The 25,124-nt window shown below is 42.5% G+C and overlaps 2 protein-coding genes across 7 annotated transcripts in view; one reads left to right on the plus strand and one right to left on the minus strand.

Moving 5' to 3' along the window:
• The first annotated feature begins 181 nt into the window (after nucleotides 1-181).
• Nucleotides 182-7,796, plus strand: znf526 (zinc finger protein 526). Of its 3 annotated transcripts, none has more exons than XM_060870671.1 (9): nucleotides 182-405; nucleotides 1,769-1,890; nucleotides 2,055-2,524; nucleotides 2,640-2,794; nucleotides 3,163-3,264; nucleotides 4,163-4,962; nucleotides 5,068-5,194; nucleotides 5,293-6,822; nucleotides 6,950-7,796. In XM_060870671.1, the coding sequence occupies exons 3-9, from the start codon at nucleotides 2,257-2,259 to the stop codon at nucleotides 7,109-7,111; spliced, it is 3,144 nt and encodes a 1,047-aa protein (XP_060726654.1). In that variant the 5' UTR covers nucleotides 182-405; nucleotides 1,769-1,890; nucleotides 2,055-2,256; the 3' UTR covers nucleotides 7,112-7,796. The 3 variants fall into 3 exon arrangements, with proteins under 3 accessions (XP_060726654.1, XP_060726655.1, XP_060726653.1); XM_060870672.1 differs by having other exon boundaries at nucleotides 1,769-1,881; XM_060870670.1 differs by lacking the exon at nucleotides 1,769-1,890.
• Nucleotides 7,797-8,832: 1,036 nt separating this feature from the next.
• The window catches only part of cicb (capicua transcriptional repressor b), a 43,679-nt gene continuing 27,387 nt past the window's right edge, over nucleotides 8,833-25,124 (minus strand). For 3 of the 4 annotated variants that reach the window (XM_060870675.1, XM_060870676.1, XM_060870678.1), the window contains 19 exons: nucleotides 23,254-23,403; nucleotides 22,778-22,940; nucleotides 19,428-19,536; nucleotides 19,104-19,286; nucleotides 18,407-18,539; nucleotides 18,125-18,303; nucleotides 17,837-17,972; nucleotides 16,669-16,766; nucleotides 15,581-16,436; nucleotides 15,165-15,304; nucleotides 14,896-15,044; nucleotides 14,577-14,758; nucleotides 13,854-14,225; nucleotides 13,430-13,749; nucleotides 12,153-12,292; nucleotides 11,796-11,956; nucleotides 11,577-11,711; nucleotides 11,347-11,478; nucleotides 8,833-10,840 (listed from right to left, as the gene is read on the minus strand). In XM_060870675.1, the coding sequence (XP_060726658.1) occupies nucleotides 10,569-10,840; nucleotides 11,347-11,478; nucleotides 11,577-11,711; nucleotides 11,796-11,956; nucleotides 12,153-12,292; nucleotides 13,430-13,749; nucleotides 13,854-14,225; nucleotides 14,577-14,758; nucleotides 14,896-15,044; nucleotides 15,165-15,304; nucleotides 15,581-16,436; nucleotides 16,669-16,766; nucleotides 17,837-17,972; nucleotides 18,125-18,303; nucleotides 18,407-18,539; nucleotides 19,104-19,286; nucleotides 19,428-19,536; nucleotides 22,778-22,940; nucleotides 23,254-23,403 (4,010 nt within the window). In that variant the 3' untranslated portion in view covers nucleotides 8,833-10,568. The remainder of the gene's footprint in view (nucleotides 10,841-11,346; nucleotides 11,479-11,576; nucleotides 11,712-11,795; nucleotides 11,957-12,152; nucleotides 12,293-13,429; nucleotides 13,750-13,853; nucleotides 14,226-14,576; nucleotides 14,759-14,895; nucleotides 15,045-15,164; nucleotides 15,305-15,580; nucleotides 16,437-16,668; nucleotides 16,767-17,836; nucleotides 17,973-18,124; nucleotides 18,304-18,406; nucleotides 18,540-19,103; nucleotides 19,287-19,427; nucleotides 19,537-22,777; nucleotides 22,941-23,253; nucleotides 23,404-25,124) is intronic. The other variant, XM_060870677.1, reaches the window with a different exon arrangement.

A 25,124-nucleotide genomic window follows, 5' to 3' on the forward strand; every position in this document is an offset into this window, starting at 1 on the left:
TCTAACTAGAATTTTAAAAAAAATGGTAAATTCCATACATAGCTCTGAAATGGAACGTTTATTCGTTAATAAACTATGAAAGACAGCGTTGGTGCAGAATTGTATTTATTTATTTATTTGTTTGTTTTGAGTGACGGCTTCTACGTCCAATCAGCGCCTTCGAAAGACCGCACGTGACGCGAAGGGCGGTCCAGCATGCACACACTGCGAAGACAACGGCTAAGGGGGGTAAAAAAGATACAAGCCTCAATCCCGGCGTTTATATAAAGCACCGAAATTGTTGACACGGGTCGTAAATTGTTCGTGTTGATTTCTAAATTCGCTTCGAAGAGGCTCTAACGGTCCTGCGGGTCCTGGAGAGGCTACAACATGAGGGATTGTGCAGGCGGTAACACGAGAGAGGAGGTAAGAGAGATTTGTTTTAGCGCGGAGAGGAAAGAAGGCCTCGCCTGTGCGCGACTGACCTGCGGGGAAAAGTGAAGAGCGCCGCCTAAAGACCGCCGCGCTGCGGCTTAACAGAGCCGCGGACACCGCGGGGCGCTCGGACAAGAGTGCGGGGAATAAAAGAGAGCGCCGCCAAACGCTCGCCGTGAGCCAAAACCACGTCAACGTGACAGCAAGCGGGGCCTAAACCGGGTCCTACATACACAGTTAATACGGTTAAATAACACTTTAAAGCAACTGTTCGTGTCCGTCATGGCTGCGTCAGACGTGCGCATAATGCCGCGTTTCACCAACACGTCGAATTAGTTTAACTCTCGCGTTTCGCGTGTGCCGTTTTGACGCTAACTCGAGTCATCGTTGTAGTCACGTGATTGCCGAACTAACATCATTGAGTGTTTAGTTCTTGTACATGGCACGGATCATCATCCCAGTGTTTAGCTCAGTCAGTCTTATAGATAAATACGCCTAAAAACTGCTGTTTAGAAAGAGTCCAGACAGCTCAGAATGGATGACACACAGTTGTAATAAGTGTTCAGTAACAGACCTGAACCCACCTCAGATGTTCCCAGTCACATGGGAACATGATCTCACGTGTCACTGTGAAAACAATACCAGTGCATCATATCTGTCCTACTGCATGAGAAGAGCTGATAAACATATGTTGAACTGTAGTAATGCACAGTGGAATAATGAAAGGAAAAATACAAAGATCTCTAGCTGGGTGCATTTTTAATATAATACTGAATATCAGAAGCACATTAAAATGCATAAACGTATGTTTGTGTTTGTTGGATGATGTATTTTTTTCGATGGTCCCTGTTAGCAGTTGAGTGCCACGTCAACATCACATGGGGCCGTAAAGCAATAGAAAACCTATAAGGAATAATGGTCCTTATGTTATTAAAACCTGACTAGATTTTTAATGATGTTTGTGTTGACAAGATCGGTGGTATTCCTGGTGGTGGTAGCATGAATTTGTGCAGCTGTGGACCTTTTTATCTGTTTGACCTGTGAGAAGTAGAATAACTAAAGCGCTGCTGCATCACTTTCTTGAGATAAGAGAGGAAGCAAGTAGTACTAAGGTCTGTCCTATAGGAAAATAGACCAGTAGTGTCACAGAAAGCCAAATCCGAATTCCATCCCAATTAAATAATAATAATAATAATAATAATAATAATAAAGTAATTATAAAGAATAATCTGCAAGTCAGGGTGCTCTTTTTTTTGTTGTATCAGCTGAGACATAAATTGAATCCTTAGAGTAACTTAAATAAATTAGGAGTAATGACTGCAGAATTTAAGACCATTTTTTGTTTTCTGTTCAGGTCCCTGATTTGTGTTGCATCAGTCAACTTTCCCATCCTCTGTGTAACACATCCCCACATCCCTCCAGCCACTACTACTTCACAGTGATGATGCAGCACAATGAATTTGCCAGGTTCATCTGGTAGAGAAATGTTAAACATAACAGCTTAATTCAAATATATTAACAGAAATTAAGTATTTACCATCTAATCGAAACCATCAAAATTTCCCCCACCTTGGTTTTGCTCCACACAGGCTAGATAATTATGAATTATAATAGATGTCATGTGCATTTGTTTGTTTCAGATTGCCCAGTCGACATGCTGCTGTGGAGCCTTTTCGGATACCAAACCACTCTAAAAATCTTTCTATGACTTCCTGAATTCCTCAGTGAAACTAACCACACACTGGCAGGATACAGTTCCTTGTTATAGTAACCAGCTCACGCACGCCTGTCCCAAACAGAGTTATAGACAAAGAGACATTAAAACAATAGCTAACGCTGATCATGAGTGAGCAGCAGGAAGAGTATGTGGAGCATCAGTACATGTGCAGCGAGTGTCAGCAGCTCTTCAATACTCTGGAGGAGGTGTTGATACACCAACAGGTGCACACTGGTGCAGAATTAGAAGACCTGGTGGCCATTTCTAGCAATGAGGACACCAGGGACAGTCAGTACCAGTGTCTTGAATGCGGTGCTCTTCTCAGAAACTCAGACGAACTGCTGCTCCATCAAGAGCTGCACATGAGGGAGGCAGGCCTGGGTGCTGAACATGGTGCGTATGAGCGATCCTTGTTTACGTGTATTCTTTATGGAGGACTTATTAGATTAGAGGTATGATTTTTGGTGTAGTGTTTAAGTGGATACATATGTATATTATTACCTGACAGAGCTTTGTGAGGTGGCAGAAACCGATGCTGCAGTTGCAGCGGTTCCGATCCATTACCAGTGCCTGGAGTGTCTGGCCCTCTTCGATACGGCTGAATTGTGGATGGCACACAGGCAGACGCACAAGATCAGCACACACAGCGACATGTCTGACACTGTGAGTATAAGTATGATTCTGCTGTCTAAATAGAAAAATCGCTATGCTATGCTCTAACAGGAAGCCTTTCCACACATCGCAGAAGTATCACAGCAAAAAGCGTTTGATTTTTTTGTTGTTGAAATTGCTGTGCTCTAATTGGTCAGAGTCATAGTGATTTAAGTTAGTTATTTATTAAAATTTTGGGAACTAGAACCACCCAAATTTGTGTAGTTGCAAATAAAAATAATAACCGCATTAGTGGTGGGATTAGTATTGATCTGGCAAATTCTGACAGATTTATACAGGAGTGGGATTAAAAGACACAATGTTAATTTAGAAAAAATGTCATTGTAAAAGATCCTGTATTATTAATTTTTTTTTTTCAGGATTATGTTCTACAGCCAGATGGTTCAGTCACCCCTGTGGCCAAAGTGCAAAATTTGGTGCTAGATGAACAGCGAGCCGGAGAGATCCTAACATTAGCTCAGGTGCCTACTGATCAATTAATACTAGATAACACTGTATATTGCCCCTTTTCCACCGAGGCAGTTTGGGTGCTGGTTCGGAGCTAGAGTCTAATTTAGAACCAGTTCTTTCTTTTTCGACAGCCAAAGCACCGGCTCTGAACCAGGAAAAGTGGTTCTTAAGTATCAGTAGTAGTAGGTTCTTAAGACTTAAGAACCGCTTGCATCAGGGGCTGTGGGCGGGGCTACTGTTAGCCCATTTGATAATATACCTTAAGTATACTAATGTTTAATACACTTTTACTTTACCGCAATATGATACATTATCAGCACACATGATAGTAGGTAGCTACATGCTAAGGCTAACTTTTTTCTGTGTTAATGATAAAATAACGTTATGTACTTTCTCGATTACAACCCCCATTTATACAAATTACATGGAGCTGCACGTACACATTGGATTCGCCGCGTTTGGATGCTAATGTAGGTTTGCAAAGCCATGAGCATTAACAGTAAAGCAACATCCGCCATTGTTGATGTGTTTGTGTTTGCCGCTGCTGCGCTAACGTTGCTGGGACACGTGACACATATACAGTGACGTCAGACTCGGCTCTGTGATGGCTCTCTAGCCGGTGGAAAGGCAAACCGGTTCTTAGAAGGTTCGCCAGTGGAACCAACTTTGAATCAGCACCAGTGCTAGCTCTGAACCAGCACCCGGTTCTTTTTGGTGGAAAAGGGGCATATGAGATATGTATTCTACTGTAAAGAGCTGATAATACTTAGACGATTGGAAAGGCATTTTGCCATCTATTTGAAGGGATTCCCATTGCAAAAATCCCATTGTAACTCAGGTCTAGTTAACTTTATTTCATAGTAGACTGGGTGTTATGCAGTTCTGGAGTTTGTCTGTTTTCTTCACCAGGCTCTTCGAGAGCAGCAGTCTCAGCCCAAGCCTACTCCTCTACCCCGAGCTACTCTTCTTCAAAGCACCCAGTCCCTGCCTGGTTCCACTTCTGCCATGTTCCGTCTCCAGTTCTGCTCTGCCCAAGCCATTGCAGATGGCTCCGCCTCAACAACCATTCGCAAAGCCAAGCTCCTTCCTCCACTTCTCCCCTCCGAGCCAATCAGGCTTGAGAACGGCATTACAACGCTCAATCTTCTCCCTGCTGTTGAGCATTCAGACTTCGGGAAGCACACAGACGAAGAGGTGTTGATCATTCATCCGTACGAATGCTCAGAATGCAACCTGCTTTTCAGCACGCCAGAAGATTTTCTCCACCACCAGGGAGAGCACTTTCTAGCTCAGGACAAAGAGAGTGGGGGTGCTGGGGTCATGTTGGGCTACGACGACGGTGCTAGAGCGAAGGAAGATGAAGGACGGAAAGACATGAGAGAGGCGGGGAGTAAGGCAGAGCAGGGGAAAGGCCAGGGCGGAAGGCGTACCTACACGGCCCGATTGGCAAGTCTCGGAGTGAATTCGTCAATTTCGTCGGCCAACCTGCAATGTGAAGAGTGCCAGAGAACTTTCACCACAGCCAATCGGCTGGCGGCGCATCTCCGAGTGCATGAGCAGGGAACACACGAATGCCCTGAATGTGACAAGGTGTTCAAGAAGGTGGGATCACTGCATACACACATGCGCACACACTCCGGGGAGGCCCGCTTTCTGTGTGTGGACTGTGGACATAGCTTCACTACAGAAATGACCCTCATCATACACAGGTATAGAAACGAGAAGTGCTTTGTAGCTACATACAGATATATTACCATTGAATAAAATGTCACCAGAGCCTTGTAACAAATGTCTCTTCTGTGTTTATTTCCTAGGAAGTCCCATACATCTGAGCCTCTCCACAGGTGCCCTTTCTGTGCCAAAACCTTCACCAATATGACCAAGTTTCTTTACCATCGCCGCACTCATACTAACCGTGAACCAGTCAGCTCTGCCTCCACAGTAATGCTCCTAACACAATGTTTCATACTATTACGATCTCCAGCCGTTATGGCCCTGTATATAACATATATTAAACTTTTGTGTCTTCTTCTTTACAGGTTACTCTGACTCAGCAGATGCCTCTGTCTATTATGCAAAGGGCAAGAGAACGAGAGGCTGTTTGGAGAAAACAGAAACAGGCAGTACTTATGGCTCCTGTAAGTGCTGAAATGGACACGGGTGAGAGTATATTGGAAGCCGCAGCTTCTCTCTCTCAGGCTGCAGTAACAGCAGAAAATGGAATGGATTTTAAGGATCCTAGTACAGAAGAAGCACAAAAGCACCAGGCAAATCCAGACAACAATGTCAACCTGGAGGTTATGGAGGATTCTGATAAATGGCAGGCTCCCATTACGGAGGACGATATAAAGTTCCCTTGCTCTACCTGCAAAAAAACCTTCACTTCCCAAATCCGTTTGTTAAGTCACCGCCGAACAGCACATTCCAGCGAGCGCCGCTTCAAGTGCAACGTATGCGGAAAGCCTTTCAAGAAGCAGATCCATCTGCGGAACCACCTGCGCACCCACACGGGTGAGCGGCCGTTCCAGTGCAGTGTGTGCGGCAAGACCTTCTCTTTACTGGCCAACCTGACTCGACACGGCCTGACTCATACGGGGGTGCGGCCATACCGTTGTGATGTATGCCACAGGGCTTTCACACAGTCCTCTAACCTGCACCAGCACCGCCTGCTCCACAGTAACCCCACTCCCTCAGCTTGCCCGGACTGCTCAGCCACATTCATCCGGCCGGCAAAGCTTGTAGCACATAGATTCCTTCACCATCCAGGAGCACCAGCGCCATACCCCTGCCCGCATTGCCCAGAAGGGTTCTTACGAAAGAAGCAAAGGGATTTGCATTGCCTAGCAGAGCACCCCAACTTGACGGACACTTTTACAGACGTTACTAATGAATCAGGTCCTAAAGTATCTACTGAGGTTGTAGATCAGGTTGCTTCGATAGTCACAAAGCCAAATTTGGACTGCACCATTTGTGGGAAGCGCCTAAACTCAGCTGCTAACCTGCGCCTCCATCAATTGAGCCATGGACTGGGACCGGGCCGCCCACGTGGCTCCAGCTCAGTCTCTGGAAAATTACACCCATGCCCCGTGTGTGGGAAGTTGTTTGTTTCAGCATCAAGCGTCACGTTGCACCAGCGCGTTCACACCGGAGAGAGGCCGTATCCTTGTGCTGTCTGTGGCAAACGTTTCAGGCAGAACACCCACCTGCGTGAGCATCTGCGCACGCACTCTGGTGAGCGTCCGTTTCGCTGCGAGTTCTGCAACAAAGGTTTCGTGCAGAGCATGCATCTGGTTGAGCACAGAAGGACGCACACTGGGGAAAGGCCGCATACTTGTGCAGAATGCGGAAAGACCTTCAAGACCATCTCCAACCTGAGGAACCACCGAAAGACTCACAACAAACCACAAGAAGAAATAGAGCAGGGCAAAGATGCCAAACAAGAGACCACCATGGAGAGCAGCCTTTCAACACTTGCTGTGGTGAATGCCTCAGATGTGAGCCTTTGTCAACAGGGTGTCCCACTGGGGCAACCTCAAGTCATACAGATCCAGACTTCTGGTCTGGAACAGGTAGGTAACCAGTAGGGTTTTATCTAACTTTATGTTAATTGACGAGTCAATTGATACACTCAGATTTTGGAGTCACCATCTAGTAATACTCTCTCACTTCTTGTCTTTGCCACTCTTGGTTTGTCAGGCTCAAGGCACTCCCACCATTATGTGTAATGAATTTGGAGAAGCAATAGCAATCATCGAGACAAGTGGAGATCTGGCAGAGGCTATAGAACTTTACCACACTGCGCTGGAAGGTGGGATTAACATGGACACCATCACTCTGGACAACCTGCAGCTTGTGTGAACAAACACGAACAGTCCATTAGAGTCTGAGAACATTTCTGTGGGACGCTTAAGAGTGAGGGCAGAATAGGAATTAAGAATTGATTTGATCGACAAGGTAATCGTGGGGAAACTGCCTCACACTGCTAATTAGTGTTGATCATAATGGATAAAAAGGAGCCTGGAGTTTTTAAATAACAGGGTGTTTCAGGTTAGCATCCGGTTTGAATTTCGGATGAATGTCAGGTTGGGATTAAAATTCATCTTCGATTTCTGAGAGACTGAAGATACCAGAACTGAAGTTGAATGTGACTGTGAAACGCAGTATTATGCTAGTGACCCATGTCGCTCCACAAAACAAAAAAATGTATGCAGGATATGTGCAGACTACATTTTGTTCAGGATAATATAGTTTTGGGGCATGTTCCTTGAAAGGAACTTTTACGTTACAAGCATGGATGTGAACAGGAAGCCAAGACCACAAGTGAAAATGTCTTAACAGATGCAAGCACTTACCTCAGTCACTGTGATGAGGTAATGCATAATGGAGAAAGGTGAGGAGTGCTTGTGCTGCTTAGCCCGATTTTACAAGTTCCGTTCTCCTGTTCTGTAAGTGTCAGATAAGTATGTTCTTATAAATGTTTTTTTACTCTACAATCTGGAATGTCAAAGATTGATGTAAATAAAAATTTACTGTTTGTCTCATTGTTGTAATTGTGTTTTTGCAGCGTGAGAAATACAGGTCTAGAGTTGAGTTAGACAGTCATACAGAAATTGTCAGTGAACTCAGCTCCTTAAATTCAGCTCTGTTATATATTGTTTACACTATGTGACCAAACGTATGTGGATATGTACGTGGTAGTTGGTGCTAAATGATTATGTAGATTGTCTTTGTGTGTTTTAACATCATGATTTCGCGTCACCGGAACACTAAGGCACGACCCTGTTCCAGCATAACAACGCCCCTGAGCAAACGCTTTGATAAAGTTGGTTGCGAAGAATTTAACCTCATTGAACACCTTTGGCACGAATTGAAATTCCTGGCCTCCTCACCTCATGTCAGTACCCAACATTGATAATGCTCATCAAATCTCCAAAATGTAGGTGTATCCAAATATTTTGTGCCATGTAATTTCATTCCAGATGTAGGTAGGAGAGCACAATAATTCACATTATGTTTTCAATTTAAAATATATTACTTTACTTTTCATCTAAACTTTACCCTCATAGTATAGTACAAATGTACAATCTCCATTTTGTATGCAACTCTTTGAATAGATTTAAGAACTGCTTCTGCAATCCTGAATCTCTTACAAGCAGTAGCCATAATTTATGGACATCATTTAATTAACATGGATAATCAACAAATGATGCTTAATTAATCAAGGGGCTCAGAGTGTGCAAGGAAATCATTCCCCACACTATTATACCTCCAGCAGTAACCTGACCTGTTGAAACCAAGGAGGTTGGATCCATGAATTCATGCTGCTGATGCCAAATGATCTGACCTTCAGCTGTCCAGATATGGTGAACCTGTTCCCACTGTAGTCTCAGCTTCCTGTTCTTGGCTGACATTGGTGTTGAAGCTGGAGAGGTATTCTACATTTGTAGTCCATCTGTGATGCTTTTCTAGGCATGGTAGTAAAGAGTGACTGAGTTATGTGAACCCAGATCTGCCCAAATCCTGTTTCCTATATGGACAATTTACACAGTAATGGTTTGTGCAGAACAGATGTGTTGCTGTTTATTTGAACATCTATTTATTCATATACTGAGAGAAATAGATACAAATGTAGAGCTTATTTGTATAAATCTTTTCACATAATTAGCAAAATGTTAATATTCATTTTTTTTTTTTTTTTTTACTATTTCAGTTCCTGTAATGGCATAAACGTTTAATGATGCTCCTTACTATGGTATAGAGCCATGAGACTCCACCAGAACTATGTACAACATGAATAAGCCTCACACAGCACAATCATCACAGACATCCTGCCTCCTCTTCTTTCACCTTTCTCTCTGAGCTCAACCTATAGTGGCTGAAATGTAGAAAGATCAGTAAAGTGACAGAAGGAGGGGAAAACCAGGAATGAAGGAACAGGGAGGAATGTTAGTGGAGAGGGTTGAACTAGAGCTATAAGACTGGGCTTTGTCCTGGACAACGTAGGAGCATGTAATATATTTATGATCTTAAAAGAAGGAAGAAAAAAAAAATTCATCACATCTCTGTGATTACCAAGATAAGATCACGGAAAGGAAAAGTTAAATGAACGTCGCAGTTGAAGTGCGACTTTGGAGGACAAAATAAGAGTGGAGTTTCTTTGTGCTCCTCTCCTCTCGTACTTATATCCTTGAAAGCAAAAAGGTGCAGTATATTGGTTATACGGATTAGATCCACAAGAACAGTATTAATAAGAACAGTAATAAGAAATGCAATAACATATTGACCTGTAGATTTATGATTTAAATTAAAAAGTCAAGTTTGCTTTTTCTTTTTTAAAAAAAAAGGTATGTCAGTAAATATCTAAAAAATGTATTTCACCATCTTTTCTACATCCTCATCTCATACTGAAGGAAATGGCTTGGAAAGAAAAAAATTAAATAGGTTTCTCAATATATATGGAGAAAAATAAAACAAAAAAAAAAACATGTCCAATCAATGGCCATAATGTGCCCACTGACTTCCCTTCTAATAATGTCTTCCTTCATGGCTGGCCAGTCTGTAGCTTAGGCTGTGACTGGTATCTACTACAGCCAATCATAGGAAGGAGAAGCTTGTGAAAGATAAGCTAGTCCTTAGAAGAAGCTATTCAGTGCCTTGACGATGCTCGTAGATAAAAAGCCTTTTAAAAGTGAAACACAATGTAAGGGAAATAGGGGGAAGTAAATATCAAAATATAAGAGTCCATTATGTCTTCATCATCTCTAAAACCCAGCCAGTGGAGGCCGGCCTCCCAATGACTGGCAGTAAACCATGAGCCTATGACAAACCATCTGTGCCCGACTGTTACTTCCATATGAATCACGTTTTAGTTTTTTTTTTTTTGTTTTTTTTTTAAAATCATTTTAGTCTTTAATGGAATCTGATGCCCTCTTATGTCCTGCCTCTGTATAGTAACAGGGTTGCTTTCAATGCTTACAGAACAATATAAATCTTCAAGTCTCAAGAGTCCAAAGGAAGCCTTCGCAGTAAAATTAAGTTCAAGTGTGAATATTTTAAGACAACGAGAAGTGGTGTGTGTGTGTGTGTTTGTGTTTGTAAATGTGACCTATGTTTGTGTCTTTTGTAATTAAAAGTCTTTTTAATACATGAAATACTGTCAAATTCAGTTTCAAAACCCCAGTTCATGATGGGACCTCCACCTCTGAACATCCATTCCACACTCGCACTCTATTGAGCAGAGCAACACGTGTGTCTTCTATAGATGCAGGAGGAGGGATCTGGTTTTCAGTCGTTCCTTTCACTTTGTTCGTTACACTCATCTGGTGGAGTCCAGTGAATCGCCTGCGTTCCTGGGCTCCTCAGAGTTGTTTTGCTCCTCGTCTCGCATCGCCTCTGCAGACTCGGACCCGCCTCCTCCCTCGATGGCTGAAGGGCCGGGTAAAGAGGCAGGGTCAGAAGTCCCTATGCTTTCGGCAGGCGCAGCCGTTTGCATGATCTTTTGGCGGACCTCACGGATCTTCAACTGCAAGCACACCTTGGTTGGGAAGATATCCGAATATCGTGCCTGGAATGCAGCAGTGGCTTGGGCTACAGAGGAAACATACATGAAACATACGTAAAGATAAGACAGAGTATTTTCCGCAGGAGCACAGGAGAATCTATCAGGAATCGGCTTCCTTCGCAACAGGCTTGCAGTTTAAGAACATCAGAAAAACACTGCAGACAGAGAATGCCTATTGATTGTGTCATTTGTAAGGAATAAACATGACTGGTTATGTTATAGTAAAATAATCAAAGACAGGGTGGTGTGATTCGGTACCAAACAGGCTAGTTACTGTTATCACGTTAATTACTGACTGTTACAAAGCATTGAGACAAAAGACTCCTTCTGAAAAGGATAATCAATCATCTTACCATATCAACAGTTATACATTAATAAAAACCTGTGATGTGCGCTTTGTACCCTGACCTACTCCGTAATACAAAACATTCCAAAAACACAAACGAAAATTAAAATGACGTACTTAAGTACTTTTGGCTTAGCAATAAGTGTGTGTGTTTTGTGTTTGCATGTTATTTGTGAAACATCTCACCCGAAGGGAAGAAGCCGTGTTCCTGGAATAGCTGCATGACAAGTGCTCTCCTCTGATCCAGAGTTCTTCTCAGAGAGGAGTATGGCACCTTATCAAACTCCAGTTCCCCCAAAATGTCCTCCCCATCTGTACCTGACACAGAAAGAGCGACATTTAGACACCAAGAAGTCGAAATCCGTATTGGTTTTTGTCTCCTCTTGAAAGTCAGAGTGAAGCTTGCGTTGTCTTACCTGGCCTATCAAAGGTAAATATATCACCCTCACACTTGGCAGCGCTTTTGGGGGTGTTTGGTTCTGAGCTGCAGCTAGACCTACGCCGGCTCTTTCTCTTTGGGGAGATGGGGTCATCTGTGGAGGAGTCTAAATCTGCACAAAACACAAGCATTGTTGTTAGTGGTGGTGTTAGCATTAAGCATGTGCGCTACTTAACGTGTAACTCTTTGTCCTTGCCTCTCTCACCGGTGGAGTTCTTCCTCTTTCTGCGGTAGCTGCCCAGAATGGCGCGTGGAGAAGTGGCCAGGCTCTGCAAGGTCGGCGAGGGAAGAACCTCCTCTGGACGAAACTCTGGCAGCTCAGCAAATCGTTCCTCAAAGAAGACCTCTGACAGGACTCTGCACACATCGTAGCTCATGTCAAATAAGCAAAGTCGAAAACAAAAAACTCTAATCTTTGAAATACTACTTTAAAACATATGCTGAAAAATGCTAGATGTCAATCCTGGCTGAATTTAAAGCAATGGGGCAACTAGGAATATAGGTGTTATTTATGTTTTAATGGGACGATATTTATTCAAAAAAAGGAACTCACTTGTCAACCGAATCAAACGGGCGCTTCAGTGGTGGGGGGCGGGACTTAAGCTTTTTAGGAAGAGGGTTATCTTTGTCCGACTGAGGCTCTGGTGCCGATAGAGGTAATGGAGAAGAGGAAGTAGAGTCTTTCCTTTCAGCCTATGTGAGAAATTCAATGTGAGAAATGAAAGGAATCATTTCTATGCTACATGAGATAGTAAGAGTTTCTGCAGATTCTTGCTTTCTACTGAAACATTATTAATGAGGAACTTTCCCCCAGTTGACACCCTGCTTCATTTCCAATGTCTAACATTAATTGCTAGAAAAAGAACACAACACTTATGCTTTCTGCTAACAAGGAAACAACCATGGCACTTTATTATGCTGGACACTTGCGTGGGAAGGATGATGTGGAGCACCAAAATGTTCCATGACTTTCCACCATTTTTCCACTGAATAAACTGCCTTTGTGTAGATTTCCACTTGGTCTTATCGACAGTCCAACAACTTAATTAACATGTGTGCCACATTGCAGTCTCAGATCTTTTGCTGCACAACAAAAGTGGAAGTAGGGCAGACCTGTTTGCGATGTGGGTGGATAAGCACCAAAAACTGTGAATATTCATTATGCTATTATTACATGCTGACCCACAGGTTTCAAAAGCCACTTTAAATGGATTCAGAGAGTCTGAGAAGCGTTTATTAACAATGGACTAATATACAGAAAATTTTCATCCTTTAGAACTAAGATATTAATTTGATTGTATAATACCAAAATAATGATCCTGACCTTAATATTATCCTGATTAGTGTGAGATTCAGATAAATGCTTGAGCATATCATCATATATCCTTGACTAGCACAAAGGACTGGCTAAGTGTACACATAATACACGGGAATACTGACAATATAAAGAGAATATCTTTACATCTCATCTCTCCTACTTGAATAAAAGAAGTGTTCCCTGTGTTGCTCAGTATGTATATATAATTATATTACTAACATAAAAGAAGACGAAAAATAAAAGCTTCTTAACTAATAGATTACATGTATTCTGTTTTATATCTATATAACATTTCTGTATTGTTTTTATGATGCACAACATAATAAAATAAAAATGAAATAAAAAGCAAAATGAATGTTTACTTATATAGACTTATATAGTCTATAACTTTTTTCTATTTTTTCCTCTGTTTAAGTGCTTCATTTATGGGTCTTACTATTGAAATGCCATTATTTCTGTACTGCAGTAACAGTGCAATCTTATTATGCAGAAGAGAAATTGGAGATGGTCACCTCTTTAGCATTGGCCTCTTTGCTGCGTGTGCTTGCGGAACCTGCTTCACCAGCGTTATGAGCTTCTGCTTCTGAAGAGCCATCATCTAGTGAGGTGGGAGCAGCAGGAGTCACTTCTCCTGATTTATCCACCTCAAAAGAGAAACAGCTGCTGCTTTCTTTCTCCTTCCCACGTTCCCTCTCTTTCTCTTTCTCCCTGTCTTTTTCTCTCTCTTTTCCTCTCCCTCCTCCATCGTAGCAGCCGACTGGGATGTTTGCCACTGTGGCCTTGACCTTCTGTGGAGGCCTAGCAGGTCCCGGGGAAAGTTTAGAAATGGCAGCTGGAAAAGTACAAGACAGCATGAATTAAAGTAGTACCTTTTGATATACTCTTTGATAGCTCTTATAAGTGGAAAAATACAAACAGATAAATAGGAGTTTCTACCTGAAAGTGGCGGCTGAGCTGGACTGGCAGGCTGTAGAGACAATGGCGCACCAGGCGGTGGAGCCGTTGAGCTGCTGCCAACTTTAGTCAGTCTGTCAGTGTGAGAGACAGGCAGTTTATCTGTCTGTCTGTCCAGCTCAGCGTGTGCAGAACCGTGACCCGGCCTGTCAGGGGCTGACAGGGATGTATGCGTAACAGAAGTGCTGGAAGTGTGTTTTGGAAGGATGGAGGGGCTTGAGACCGTATAAACCACACCGGGTGATACCGTTGCTGCAGACACCACCCCTGTCGCCAGGGTGACAGAGGTAGAGGGGTAGATGGCTGTGATGGCTGGGTTGGGAGACTGGGGCGGTGCTAACAAAGGAGGCTGACCTGTTAATACAAGGAAACAAGAATTCATTAAAAGATGCCCTTTTCAGACACAAAGCTGTGTCTGAGAAACTATTTTGCAACCAGTTGTCCAAAATTACATTTACACAGTTCTACCCCAAGCCTAATCTTTCAGCTAACAGATGTTTGCTGTTTAATGCTCATTCAAGCCTAATGTCAATAAAAACTACATTGGCAGAAAAGCATCTGAGAGATACAGTTCTCCAATAGCCTTAGAGCTCCAAGGCATAACTAAAGAAGAAACGCAAACTCATTCTGGTTGATTGATGTTACAGGTGAGATTGTGTAAATATAAACATTAGTCCGCTAATACACTGATACACAGACACTAACCTGAAATAAGTGGCTGCACTAAAGTCTGTCCCGAATGAGCAATTGCTGCAAAGGTGGCCAAAGGAGACTGCACATATGCAGATCCAGGTGCTGGGGAGGCCGTTTGGGAGGTGGAGCCTGTCGCAGTAGATACGAGCGGGATAGGGGAGGGGGCTCCTGGAGTCGACTGGACATAAGTGATTCTGAGAGAGGCAAAGAGAAATGGTTAAGAGTGGAACAGACTGCAGTAAACTCTAGTACTGCAGCATTGTGTAAGAGTGGGAGTGGAGTGTTGGAGGAATCGTGTGTGTGTGGTTGGGGGTGTGAGTGTGTATCATACCTTGTGGGTGGGGGCGGCAGAAGTACAGCTTGTGAGGGGGTAGAGCCTGGGGGGGCAACAACTGTGGCTGCTGCCATGGTTACAGGGAATGAACTCCCTGCTGTAGGAAGCGAAGACTGCACAACGGGCATGGGGGCAATCTGGATGATCTAGGAGAGGAGAGATAGTGTTACATCCAATAATTAATATACTGCTGGGGAAAAAAGCCGATCATCGAACTGCCCGGAAACAAATTATTATCTCTGTACGTTATGACAACGCTTGGCCACCTTGTTTCCTGACTGAGCTCCATTCTGCACAGGAAGAGGAGGTGCCATCAAGGGAAACTGCTGAGAAGGGGCAGGAGTGGTCCGCACAGTTGCCATGGGAACAAGCATCTTGCCCTGTAAGACTGGGGACTGTGTTTGCACTGTAGATGGTAAAAATAAATAAATAAGTGATATAAATAACAGGGGTGTTATCAATCCAGCACCATACCCATCTAGCACAAGCTACAAAGTCCTAACAGAAAAAGCAACAAAGAACTGATTTTATTACTGAATTCATTTAATTAGAATATTTCAACACTTTAGTTTAAACATTCCTTCTTTAACAGAAAAACTTCATTATTTTACAATAATTTTTGTGACATTGCTGGCTTAACATCTTCAGAAGATATTATTTTCCCTGAACAATGTCTCCTCACCTCTAGCTCCTGGATTGACCATGCCTACTGCAGGGCCAGGGCTATATCCAGTCTGCTTCCCATTTGCCACTGAAGCATGTGTAGGTGGAGCTGTAGGCAGGGTGAAGATACTGGTTGCCTGGCTGGGCTGCTGAGGGGAGGGGCTCTTGGGATTGTTGGCAGAGAAAGTGGGCAGGATGTACTGTACTTGTGTGACTGCTTTTTGGCCTGCAGAGGGTGCAGGTGATGCTGTAGGCAGGATGTGAGGCTGCAGCAGTGGCAGAGGTGCAGGACCATTACTCTGTGTTGGAGTTACTGTGGCAGGGGTTGCTGGATTTTGAGAAGGAGGGGGTGTGATAAGCTGCACTGCAGATGGTGCCTGGAATGTGCCTCCCAATACTAGACTTAATCCCCCTTGACGTCCAGGTGCAGTTACAGAACTCTGCAAAGAAGAAGAATGGTGCCCACCCCCTCCTGATGGTGCCAAAGTTGCCCCACTTCCTGCCACCCCAGATCCAATAAGCAGCTGAGTCTGAGGAGTGGTGGTTTTTCTGTCTTGGCCTGATTTACTAGCGATTGGCACTGGTGTACTGACGACCGGACGTACCACGTTAGTGACAATAGTAGATGCTACTCTTGCTGCTCCCAGTGCTGAAGATGTGCTGACTGAAATGGACTGGCCAGAGGAAGACAGGGAAAGACAGTCAGACGCACCACAGTCACCGTCCCGTTGCTCTCCCTCTCCTCCCTCTATCACACGCTTCCTCTTGATTGAAGCGTCTGAGGAGTGTTTGGAGGAAGGGTAGGAGGAGAGAGATATGCTCCGTCCGTGACCCGGCCCTGACGCTGACGAGCAGATCACAGGAGCAAAGATTCTCTGAGAGAACGAAAGGAGCAAAGAGAAAAGAAGGAAATAATTGAGGAAGCAAAATTTGAGATATTTATAAGGCACAAACCATATCTCATTTTTTAAAAATAACTTACTTGAAAAATACATTTAATGGAAGTTATAAACTGTTCACTCCTGTTTGACTAAACATCACTTGAGACTATATGCACTGCATCAGTTTTGATGGTGGTGTTGCAAAGAGTGAGATTCGGAGCGCTACCTTGCGTTCACCTTCGTCCCCAGATCCATTTTCACTGTCACTGTCTGTCACCTTCTCCTTACACTTCAAGTCTATGGAGCTGGCAGGATAAGGGTCCTCTGTGTCAGGAGGGAGACAGAATGCCATTTATTTATTGATGAAGTCATGCAGAAGAAAAGAAAGGTCTGAAGGCTGGATTGTTTGCAATGACCTGTACATTTGCGCTTCGGCTGCTGCACACATCCTGGTGACAGCCTTTTTTCTGTTTTATTCCACTGACTGCTTCACCTCCCACAGCAATCAAGCTAGATCGATTGTTAAACACGTTGCTTAAGAAATAACCGTTTCCTGCTTATAGTTCTCTTGTAAACATAGTGGTGCACCCACACATCCTTAATCCCAAAGCCTTACCGAGTCTTACAATTGGCAAAAGAGCTCCGTCTGCAATCCTTCCAACTGTTTATACAGCCAAAGACACAAAGTATGTAATCCAAAATTAGACAAATCAGCCATTAGAATGGGACAATGGAATGGCCATTTATAGTACGGTCACTCATTGTATAGCCTTCTCAAATACATTCATGTGCAACACGGAAATGAATATTGCTTAAACTATTTTCTAGGCAGAACTGCTAGCTATGTGACTGTGCAGGCTCAGTTGGCAGCGAGAGTCCCTCTTACCCAAGCTACCTACACTGTGCGGGAGAGGGTGGGTGGATTTGGTAAGACTCGTGAAGGCTTCACAATGCTTCAAAAAAATCTGAAATTTGTCCACCTGATATTAAAAGATAAATTTTAACCACCCCCATTTCACCTAAATAACCTGGTTTGGTCACAAGCTTTGTCATGACTACATGTATTTTAAAAAAAACAAAAAAACAAAAAAAAAAAACCACATTATTCCTACACAATTTTCTAGCATGTTGGTGTGCAGTGTGTATGCTGTGGACCATCAGACAGAAAATTACTTTTAGCTCTTATTAAATATTAGTTATGGATACAGTGTATATGTCTTGAATCTACAATCAGTATCTGCTCATTTGCTGGAGGATTTAGAGGACAGGTGGAGTTACTCATGAGTTTTACTGAAAACATAAATGAACATGTGGCAGTTAAAATGCTGAATGTGACTAAATCTAGAAGAATGTTTGCCAAATGATGATAGCGATGATAAATAATCTTGACTCACCAATGACATCATCATCCCCCTCCTCTTCACAGATCACCATGCGCTCCTCATCACTGGTCATATCTTCACTCACACCCCTCTGGACATGAGACACTGCTCCCCCACGGCTTGAAAACTGGCCCCCATCTCCACATATCTAGAAAGTGAGCGAGCGAGCGAGAGGGAGGGAGAGAGAGAGAGAGATTGGGGTGAAAACATGCCATGTATGACACTCATTCTGTTCAACATTTTATTCATGTAGCCAAAAATATTGGAACAGAGTTTTGTATACGTGAGAGTGTGGTTTACCTGTGCGAGCTCTGCTAGCACCTGAGGATTACTCCTCTCACTTCTCTCTAAGCTGTGCATAGCACTCTGTGAGAAGGCACGAGGGCGTGCAAGCCTCTCCCCTCCAGCGCGCTCTGACACTCCTACCACACCCGGCCCCATCCCTTTAAGCTCAGAACTCACAGAAACAGACGGAGGCTCTGAATGAGAAAGGAACAGAACAAGAAAATGGAGGAACTTTAGGAATTATGTTGTAAGATACAGCCTTAAATAAGGAAGGGTTCATTATAACACTCTTGCTACCTGTTGTCTCCGACATGCTTCTCTCTCTGACATCTTTTCCACCTGGTGCGTTCCGACTCTCGCTGCTCGACTTCTTCCTGTCCTTATTACACCACTTCCAGTCAGGATGGGCCTTAAAGTGTGCTTCCTTCACCTGTGAGAGATAGAAGGAGGGGGGGGGGGGACTGTGAAGCAGCACAGTATGCTTTAAAAAGAACACAACCTACTCTGATTTTGCGTGCGGCCCAGAAGATACATCCTGTAAACATTCAAGCCTTCGTTAATTTTATAGCGCACAGTAAAGAAAGGCAGTTAAAATGCCTAGAATGGCATTAGCCTGAGTTTGTCTCTATCTAACCATATCTTTTATTTCCAACTTTACATCTCCACAAGTAAAGTTTTTTTTGACTTGGTGCCACTAAAAGGCCAACAAAACTTGTGGCTGTAAAAATTTGGAGCTGTTGGCAGGCAAACTAATACGCATGATTTTTACAGTCAATCTGAACTGTAGGTGCATGAAATAGTTCAATAAACAAGGTGTAATCTAACTAAATATGTACCATCAAAATAAATCATTGGAATTAATCTCAATCAATCACGACCGGAAGATTCCTGACATTTTTAAAACCAAACAGAGCAAACATTTGTTCAGGTAAAATCCGAGAGCTAACAGCGTCAGCAGCAGTGTGTGAGTCTGTACGCATGCACCTTACTCTACCTGGAAAGCTAGGTCGTGATATTTCTGTTTTTCTTTGGGTCCCAAAGCGTACCACCACTCTCCCAGGATCTTGCTAACGGTGCGGTTGTCCTGATTAGGGTGCCGCTGGTGAACGAGAGCACGGTGGCGCTTGCTGAAGATCATGAAAGCATTCATGGGCCTCCGGATGTGATCCTTCTCCCTCTGTAGTTGGAGAAGTAACAGCAGAACAGACACAAGATAAAGAAGACGAAAGTTTCTGTGTCTAAAAGACTCTCAGATCGAAGGTTTATTTTTTCTTATTGGAGCATGCTTTGTGTGTGTGTGTGTGTGTGTGTATCAAACCTTGCCAGGGCTGTTCTTGTCATCTTTAGGCAGCGCGCTCAGAGACTGTGAACGGCGTTTCCCAGGAGATGCTGAGACTGGTGGGTCTGGGAGGATGCCTGGTAAAAACCTGAACACACAAGTACACACATAATTCAACTAATCAAAATGTTTATTACTAGATCATCACGTTAATGATGGGTTAAAATCTCTCAGTTTGTGCCTCATGGTTTATTTCAGAAGCTCTCAATTATAAGACCTGTCGCCTGCATACTAAAACACGTTTGGTTCAATTCCTACACTGCAATCAAAACGCAGGGTTTGCTTCAAACTGGACCACACCTCACTCATATAATACGAGATCCTAGTTACTCCACTCCAAAATAAACAGTCTAGCATGATGGTACAGTTCCAAACTAACTAATATGTATGAAAGCACCCAAAGGAGGAACACCAGGGTGTGAGTCAACCAGACTTCATGCTGCATGTGTGAAAGCAGCCTTAAATGTCCAGCTGCAAATAAGACCAAATCTATTGTTGGTATTTTCCTTTATTTGAGATATTTCACAGTTCACACATATCACGCTCATCAACCTTGAACAAGAGAAATCATTTAACATTGCAAAGACAACATTATACATCCAATTCTATAACTTTTACTGAAAATTTGTAGGCCACATAGAATCCAATTCCTAATGCACATGTCTATTATCCTTCTGATTTAGCAAAGCCAAAGATTTCAGAAACGTGTACACGTTCCTTGTACAAAATAAAATAGCTAACAAGCAAGGTTTACATAAAGTTATAGACATAAAACTTCACGGCATTTGCACATTTGGTCACATTTGCAGTAGTATGTTTTATAGTTACTTTATTTACTTCGAGCTGCAACAGTAATTTTATTCCACAAACGTTGTTCTTAAATCTATTTTATTCGAGACAAAGTCCATTTTTATCTTAGAAACAGGAATGCTGCAGTTAGTTCAATTAGCTGATACTGTGTTTAGCTGAGAAAGCACCTGTGAATTATACTGTGGACTTCCAATATGTTCAATCCCTCACAGTACAACTGGTCATGGACTATAATTTAAAAACACCACTACGCTCTCCAAACATAGTTTGGACAGGAGAGTGTTTGTGTTTATGGATGAGTCAGTCACCATGTTTTCCATGGACTGAGATCTCTCTTGCATGTCGACCAAACAGCACTGGCATCTCTGTGAAATGCTGTATAGTGTTCTTTCCTTGTATGCAATCTGAGAGAAAAGAGCTTTTTTTTTTTTTTTACACTGCCTTAACTCAGAGTTATTATTTTTGAAAAAACCATTTGATCTGTGATGGCAGTTTTTACCCGGGGTTATAAAACAGCGCTCTGAAGCAGGATTAGCAGCGTTCGCAGTGTTAACACCACAATGTGGGTCCTAGTGTGTACAGTGTGAAATGATGTGGTGTTAGAATGTTACTGCTTAGCAACAGACATCCAATCAGAACAGCATGTGCCTCATATCATGTGAAAACTACCTTAACAAAAAAACGGCAGGCCTTATAGGTAACGTCAGGTGGTGAAACACTGAACGTCGGTGAAGTTGGATATCGGCAAACGACCTGGTCAACTAGACCACAGACTTAAAAATGGTCAAAGAAAAATAGGAAAGCTGTGAACGATAACAATACCCGCTCAAGCACAGAACGACAAACCTGATGCAAAAGTGTGAGACAAGCCGTTATTCAAACCAGTCACGTGCTGTAGTTATCCACATAAAACCACAAATATGCAAATCAAAAGGTTCACTCAGGGTTTAGGAATGGACAGTGTGAAACGTCAGCTTATGAATACTCATTTTTTAGCCCGGGTAAAGTATGAGCAGTGCGACTAAAGTGATGGCTGTATTACATACAGAGTAAACACCTGATTTTTCTGTACAGGGAGGTTTCACTGAGAGTCACTACAAAGTAACTTCACGTTCTACTTTAAATCTAAAATTTGCATAGGGTTCCTCATTAAAAGAGCCAGAAAACCTCTTTGGACGAGTATATTTAAATGACTAGACATTACCTAAATTGCTCCGGTCTCTGACACACAGACACACACACACACACCCCACCCACCCACAATACTAAGAGTGGATTGCTTTTCTCCCCTAGAGTTGCCATTATGTTCATCTGATTACACACACTTGCACATGTGTACGCATATGCATGCGCCGCACGCACACACACCTCTTTGCAGAAGTCTTCTATTATGTTTAGGGAGGTTTTTGTGACTGTTGTGGCTAAAAACGTTTGATTTTGCTGCAGGTTTCCCGCCCAAATTAGCAATAACTACTTTATTTGTTAGACACAGAGAAACTGAAGACAGAATATTGTGTAGTTTCCTTGATTTTGTGTTATTTTTGCGATTACAGAATTGTTATAATGGAGGGACTGAGCTGTGACTCATTAACCTCTCCAAGTTTTTGCACTCCTCATGCTGGAATATATATACATTCCTATTAATTCCTGTGTGTTTAGTGAATAATTATGTTGGCTTTGTAGAAGCCAACATTCTGTTTTCCTATTTCAGCTTAGACAAACATTTATAAAATTTAATGCAGCCTAGGGCTTTTGAGCCACAAGCACCAAATTCGGATATGTTGTAGACCCTGGTCTGAAGTTTGTTGATATTACTTTTCTAAGCGATCCGAGTACCGGTACTTCCGGTACTGGGTCTCAAAGTGGCCTTTTTTCCCCATAGACTCCCATTATAAATTTGGAGGTTTATAACTTGGCAAGCTTTTGAACTATCTACACCAAAGTCGGCCAGCTCCTTTAGGGTGATACTCTGAACAAAGTTTTAAACCGACTGGCCTTTTGGTTGTGCCGCAGCCCCGCCCCCAAAATATGCAAAATCAAAAAACTTTTTACAACATGGACATGAGACATATCAAAACACTCAGAACAATGAGGGGAACTTCCTCAGGAGTATTTGGATGACGTCACATGCTCGTCTCCACTTGCCTCCAAATTTTTTGGCGCCCTATCTTTCTGTCCACTTGCCTCCAAAAGTAACACTGACTCTTATGTACACTTGCCTCCAAAAAGCACCGGCCTTTGCGAATACTTGCCTCGTCAAAGCCAACATCATTTGTCGCGACGAACTTTACAAATCTAGTTCATACTAGTTCCTGTATAATATGCTGTGAGATTAATAACTGACTAATAAGCTTAGAGTACAAAGGGTTGAACTCAACATAAACCAATATACAAAATTAGCACTGCATTAGCTTCCTGTGTGGCCTTGAAAAACATAAGAGTTCACCACAAGGATCCAGCAGCATCCAACACTCACTCAGACACACACACACACACACACACACAGATGGAGCACTCACGGATCATCGACATCGCTCTCTGTTTCACTGTCTGGTCTCTCTTTCTCCGTCTCCCTCTCTCTTTCTCTCTCTGGGGGAAGATCATCGATAGAGGGAACAGGTCGCAAAGCAAGGTTTGATGCTCCCTCGACGACCTCCTTCACCACCGATCCACCCTGGGACTCTAAAAAAAGAAAAGAAAAGAAAAAAGTCTGTAACCTGATGACATTTACCACACTTTATCTCACCTGAAATGTTCCAATTTAGTATCATCATATGGTCCAGTTGCAACATTAGGTAATAGATAACGTTACAGATCGTGTTACAGAGTGTCTCAATGCTCGTTAGAGAAACACAAAGCTAACATGAATCCAAAAATACGCTTTACATTCGTGGTGCTGAGAAAACAATTTCTTTAGAAGAAACTGTGACTAAATGATCCAGTTGGTTTTCTGTGAATCTGACAGATGAACTGCACAGCTAAAAATATTAAGTACCTTTCTTAAGAGTGCCAGCTTGAGAATGATTGACAGGCTGCTGGCCCTCGCCAGGCTGTGTCGATGGATCTGATTGGGTAGGTGCCAGAAATGGCACCAACGAATGCCAAGGAAACACTGGAACCGAGCGAGGCTCCACATTAGTCCACACTACAAGGAAGAGAATAACAGTCATTTATTGCTCTCTATTCACATCTCTCAAATCAATGCGTTTAACCATTGGCTCTAAACAGGAACTAGATTATCTAGAACACTGCTAGACTGCAGTCCACATATGCAGACCCAGAAAAAGCATTTAGCACACCAAAGTAAATATTTAAATGCAGCGTAGTGTAGATGATTCGAGAATAAATAATCTGTAGCAATGTCAAACAATCTAGTTTTCTAAGTATGAACTGTCTAAGCTTTTGTACCAGATATGCTGTTGCAATGTACCAATCGTGCATAATTTCCAGGTTCATAGGACCAGGGACTGCATAAAGCTGAGAAAGGGAAGAATTTTCACAGATGTTTTATTTAACCTCTCTTGTCTGGTTAGTGAACTGACAACATTTTTCATTAAAAAAAAGGCAGAAAATAAAAACAATGTTTAAAGACAACTGCTCAGAGAAACTGATTTTTAGTCAAGACACATGACAGTTGTGTCTGAACTGTTCAGACTGAATGGGTTCCAATTAAAATAGGTATTATAAAGCGATGCTACGAAACAAATGGCAAACATTTCAATCCAATAACTAATAGCTATTGGTTAGGCATTAAAGTAATTATTACTGCCATACAGTCATGTGAATTGCATATCTAGACCTTTGTAAGCAAGGAATATTCACACATTTTAGTTGAATACCCCTCCTCTAGATGACATGTTGACGATGCAGCATTTAACATTTAATTCATACCATCACTTCATATCACGGCAAGGATTTATTGGCAACACCTACATGTGTACCTACATTCTGTTTAAATGTACGTTAGCAAAGCTACAAATGCGCAAAATACTTATTATTATTATTACTATAATATAAACAGAAAATAATTTTACTAACCCGCATGAAAAAAGGTATAAAAGAAATCTGGTTATGATAATATAACAAAGAAAACCTAAAATAAATATGTTTTTAATAACATATCTAGTTTCATTACTTCTACTTACCTGTATATACGATTACGCCTGATTGTGTGTGCCTGGTATCACTAAATTAATGTGTAGACACACTCAGTGGCCATTTTCTACCCTGGTGCTATAAAATTACTGGCTGTATTCGCTCTGTTGCTATGCACATTGAGCACTTCTTCCAAACACCACCAGATATTGTTTGGGTGGTGGGTTTATAATTAGTGCTGCTGATGCTTCTTATACACTCGTACCAATGCAATACTCACTACCATCCCATGTCACTTCTGTGCCTGGAGAAGACGACCACCACATGACTATCATCATATAGTGTGAGTTGCCCCTTATCCTATTCCCCTTATGGATGGGGTAGAACAGGGCAGACAATTTGTGTTTTAACAGCAGGTCACTAAAATGGTCAGGAATCGATACGAGTATACATATCGATAAAAACTACATACACTTAATTGTGTTTATTACTTATGCTTCACATGTTCATCGTTACACTTTGTGCATGTACTCAGCTGCTGGATATTGCTCAACATATTGTATCCTGTACACCTACGACACCGGCTCTCAACCCTGATACTACAAAACAGACAGTAGTGTAAGTTAGCTGAACATTTATGTGTTTCAGAGCAATGAAAACACTCATCTCTGCAGAACACTGTGTACTCCAGAGACAGGGTTGGGAACCTGTGACCTACAAAGTGACCTAGATGGTTGTTGTACCTAACAAAATGCCCAAGGATTGTGGCTA

The sequence above is a fragment of the Tachysurus vachellii genome, chromosome 5, assembly GCF_030014155.1.
Source record: "Tachysurus vachellii isolate PV-2020 chromosome 5, HZAU_Pvac_v1, whole genome shotgun sequence".
NCBI classification, from domain to species: Eukaryota; Metazoa; Chordata; class Actinopteri; order Siluriformes; family Bagridae; genus Tachysurus; species Tachysurus vachellii.